Source organism: Propithecus coquereli, unplaced genomic scaffold (genome assembly GCF_000956105.1).
Source record: "Propithecus coquereli isolate 6110/MARCELLA unplaced genomic scaffold, Pcoq_1.0 Scaffold1, whole genome shotgun sequence".
Taxonomy (NCBI): domain Eukaryota; kingdom Metazoa; phylum Chordata; class Mammalia; order Primates; family Indriidae; genus Propithecus; species Propithecus coquereli.
Window position 1 is genome coordinate 10,854,217 of NW_012133857.1, and position 4,803 is coordinate 10,859,019.

Below are 4,803 nucleotides of genomic sequence, written 5' to 3' on the forward strand. Positions count from 1 at the left end.
AGAGTATTTATAGTATTATACATGTGGATTTATTTTAGGCAGAAGGGATTCCAGAAGTATACAGTGACAGGTCACCAGAGAAAGACAAAAGTACTTCCTGGAAAATTTCTTCTTTCCAATAAAAGTCTGCTTTTATAACCAATGTATTAATAAAAGGACAACAAAGCTTCATGGAATTAAGCTGAATTCACATGCAGCTATATCATATCTATCAATCTTTTAATTAGCACTCATTCATCAAAAAGATATGGTAAAGATTCTATTTTCTCCTGAATTATTATACATGAATATATATCTATACACATACATACACGCACACAATCCATTATACATATGCACACACAAGTTGAAAGCTCTTAGAAGACATCCAAGTTCGTTTTAGTGAATATCCACTACTGAATTCAATCTCTTTTTTTCCCCAGAGACCAGGTCTCACTCTGTCACCAAACGGGAGTGTAGTGGTGCGATCATAGCTCACTGCAGCTTCAAACTCCTGGGCTTAAGCAATCCTCCTGAGTTGCTGGCACTACAGGCATGTGCCACCATGCCCAGCTATAATTTTTAAAATTTTTCTAGAAATGGGGTCTCACTATGTTGCCCAGGCTGGTCTCAAACTCCTGTCCTCAAACAATCCTCCCGCCTCAGCCTCCAAAGTCACTGTGATTATAGACATGAGCCCCCATGCCTCGTCTGAATTCAATTTTGTAACTTCAAGAGCTGACATGCATATAGTTCAAGGGTTAGCAAAAAAAATTAGATATAATTTACTTTGAGGCAAGGAATACTGTTTAAATGAGACATCAATACTGTTGTGAATGGAATAAGATATTTGCAAATTTTCAACAATCAGCAACAATAAACTCAGATGCATTCGTTAAAAACTCCTGCCACACACAGGCAAATAAACAAGTTCTCTAAAACACTGGCCTCACATTTCTGGAGTCTTGGATTTGTTTTTTCCATTGAAGAACTCAGGAAGAGCACGTCGTTCAATCACATGAATACTGAAAGGAAAAAAAAAACAGGATTGTGAGTCTTCTTTGAAAAAGAAAATCTTTAAATTTGGGCTAACCTTATTTAATTTTAAAAGAAAAACTGAAAAATCCAAAAACTGAGAACTATGAGCCAAAATTAATTGGCTTGCACAAGTTCCTATTTATTAACAGGACATAACAGAGTTAAAGAAAGCTCTCCCTTTCTCACCCCTAATACTTAACTGTATTTTTTCTATCTCTACAACCAAACTTGAAAACGTCTATCAACACACCAAATGCTACGCATTTTATTATTTTCTTGTCATAATACATCATGACTAGAAAATAAGCCACAAGATAATAAGAATTCTTTGGAAATTGGCTGACAAAAACAAAGTAGTTGGCATAGCAACAAACTTATGGAACAAATGACCAGCCAAAATGACAGTGAAATTTATAGTAATCAGTTTCTCAAGCTCTTAACATCAATGTTCCTTTGTCCAGCCCTCAGAAACACTACAGTGAAATGATTTTTCTCCAATTTCAGTGATCGATTGCTTTTAATAAGATCACAAAACTGATTTTAAAATTATATAAGAACACTGATAATTTCATAAAATGTTACAAGTCATAAGCACTATATAGCCCATGTAAAATGATCAGGCCTAATACACTGTACGAGTGCACCAAGTATAGATCCACCACAAACTTTTGACACTCATATTAATCAGTGTTTCTTCCTGATGACATCTGAGTTTCTCAATGGCTTTTTAGACATGCAACATTACATACTGGTTACATGGAAAAGAGCAAATCAATGGCCTGCGAACATAACTAAAACTATACTCTCTTTCATTATTTGGTAACATTTAAATTGAACTGGATCTGTACAAATACTGTAAGTACAAAGAATTACCTGAAAATTTATAGAAGAACAATTTCTTTTTTTTTTTTTTTGAAACAGTCTTGCTCTGTCACCAAAGGTACTGTGCAGTGGCATCATCATAGCTCACTGCAACCTCAAACTCCCAGGCTCAAGGGATACTTCCTGCCTCAGCCTCCCCAGCAGATGGGACTACAGATGTGCCCCCACCACACCCAGCTAATTTTTCTATTTTTTTGTAGAGATGGGGTCTTGCTCTCGCTGAGGCTGGTCTCAAACTCCTAGCCTCAAGTGATCCTCCTGCCTTGGCCTCCCAGAGTGCTAGGATTACAGGCATCAGCCACCAGGCCCAGCCTGTATTTAACATTTTTAAAGCATATAATGAACATCAACATTTTCATTTTATAATTATTAAATATTCAAGCATTTGCCTATCTAAATTCTAGCTCATTTTAAATGAGTTAGGTTCAACCCTAAATTATAGCACAATCTAGTTTCAATTTCTAAACTGTCTTAAAAAATACATTCCAAAGATAAAAATCACTTTCTATTTCCCCTCATCCAGTGCAACAGTAATTACTGATGAGAGACTTGGGCAGAATGGTACAACCTGACTTTAAGAAAAGTTCTCCTACTCATCACTACCTTGCTCAAAAATGGAAGTGGCTCACTCACCAGTTATAATCAAACCATGATGCATAGCTGGGAATAATAATGTGATTGGTCTGCTCTGTCACATTATCTTCTCCAGGGTCAACTGACCGACTCTGATCACCTCTGCTAGGATCTTCATCTTCCTATAGAAAAGACGACAAAGTTCAGAGAAAGAACTACAGAGATACACATAACATCTCTCACAATTTTATTATTAGGTCAAATAAACTGAAGCTGCCTGATCGAATTTCAAGGACCAGGAAAACAAACTCCAAGTAAAACAACTATTTTACTTTTTAAGGTATGAGGTGGCCAGCTGACACAGATTTTATTGCTCCGTTACACAAATGAGGAAATCAACTCAGAGAAGGCAAATATCTCATAACAAGATTAAATAGGAAGGTTAATTAAAGAAAGCCTGTTTCTACACTTAGGTATTCAGACTCATAGCCCTAATCGCCTTCCACAATAACTTGCTTTTCACTTGTCCAATTTTACCTAATCCCAATGTCACAAACCTCAATTATTAGTTCTCAAGTTATTTGTAAGGAGGTGACACAAAGATACTAACAAGGAATAAGAAGACTGCCCCTTCCCCAAATATTGAACACTGAGTATCTGGTAACAGCCATAGGTGCATTATCTCATTTATTCTTCACAACTATTAAATTATTAACACTGGGTACTATTTATCATCTCTTTCCTGGATGACAAAATAACACACAGAACTAACAATTTATAAACAAGAGATAAAACAAGAAAATACAGTTAGAGGACATATACTCTTAATCACTAATTACTACTGCAATTACCTCTGATTTTTATCTGATTTATGGAGGTTGTGCAAATGACTCCACCAAAATCCCTGGTTTTGCTAATATAGTAATTTCAAAATCACTGCTGTAGGTCAAAACAAAAGAATATTTCTAATGATACCAGTAAGCAGTAATAATTAAATTGAAATAATATATAATATACAGTTTTTATAGTTAAATGGATCCAAGTGTTCCAGATATGTCCTTTATAGATTTTCCTCCTCTATCCAAAACCTGATTGAAGATTCCATACATATGATACCTACGTATCTTAAGTTTTCTTTAATCCCTGTTTCTTTTTTATGGGGTATATCATGACAACAAAATTTCTGAAAAATCTAGACCGGATATCTTGTAGAATATATAAAAATTTCTATCTAACTGATTCTTCATAATTAACTTCAGATTAAACATTTTTAATAAGAATACTGCAGGAAATTAAGTATTTTGATATTCAGATGTCTTCTAATTTATACAGTTAAATCTATCAACCTCTTCTCTGGTGTTTTTACTATTTGTAATCTTAGGAAATTGTTTTAATAAGAAACCAAATTTTGGAGCCAGGCAAGGCAGCTCATGCATGTAATCCCAGCTACTCAGGAGGCTGAGGTAGGAGGATGGCTTCAGGTCAGGAGTTCGATACCAGCCTGAACAATACAGCAAGATCCCATTTCTACAAAAATGGGGGAAAAAAATTAGCCAGCTGTGGTGCCACATGCCTATACTCCCAGGTACTCAGAATGCTGAGGCAACAGGATCGCTCTAGCCCAGGAGTTCAAGGTTGCAGGGAGCTATGATCGTGTCACTAGATCCCCAGCCTGGGTGACAGAGCAAGATCCTGTCTCTAAAAGATAAGGATTTTAAAAATTAAAAAATGAAACCAAATTTTGAATCAGTATTCTTTTACAATGGTTCTATAGTTTAATTTCTACCTTTAACTTAATTCAATCTATATTTCCAGTGTTATATTGTTTGAGGTGAGGATTTAGTGTCACTACCTATAATCCTAAGACAGTAGTTTCCTCAAGATCAATGAAAAAAGAAAAAATTTAAAGTATAACAGCACAAAGAAAACTATGGTTGTGACTTAAACAATGTTGAATACAAATGTGATAATAATGATTACAAAGATAACAACTTTTTATTTCCCAAATCAGGTAAGCTGGCAAAAAATATTCTCGGGGTTAATGTTTTTATTTTAGTTTAATATTAGTTAATGTATTTTTCATGTGAAGGCTTTACAAATCAATTACAACACAAAAAAACCCCTTTATTCAAGAAGTCTAGGGAAAGGCATACGTTACAATTAATAAAGGCCAATGGTCTAAGTTTTAGTGATCTCAATCGGGAAACAAGCATGATGTAGGACGAAGTGTTACAGAAGCCTACGACTAACCCTTTTAAACTTTAGTTATATAACAGACTTCTACATGCTTCAACGCCTCCTGTCTTTGGCATTAAAAAGAAAAATCTTGGC

The 4,803-nt window shown here is 35.0% G+C and overlaps 1 protein-coding gene across 1 annotated transcript in view; it reads right to left on the reverse strand.

Moving 5' to 3' along the window:
• SMARCC1 (SWI/SNF related, matrix associated, actin dependent regulator of chromatin, subfamily c, member 1) overlaps positions 1-4,803 on the reverse strand; it is a 193,094-nt gene that overhangs the window by 86,093 nt on the left and 102,198 nt on the right. Inside the window, exons 14-15 of the mRNA XM_012638213.1 lie at positions 2,533-2,654; positions 933-1,004 (exon numbers count right to left, since the gene is read on the reverse strand). Of these exons, the coding sequence (XP_012493667.1) occupies positions 933-1,004; positions 2,533-2,654 (194 nt within the window). The remainder of the gene's footprint in view (positions 1-932; positions 1,005-2,532; positions 2,655-4,803) is intronic.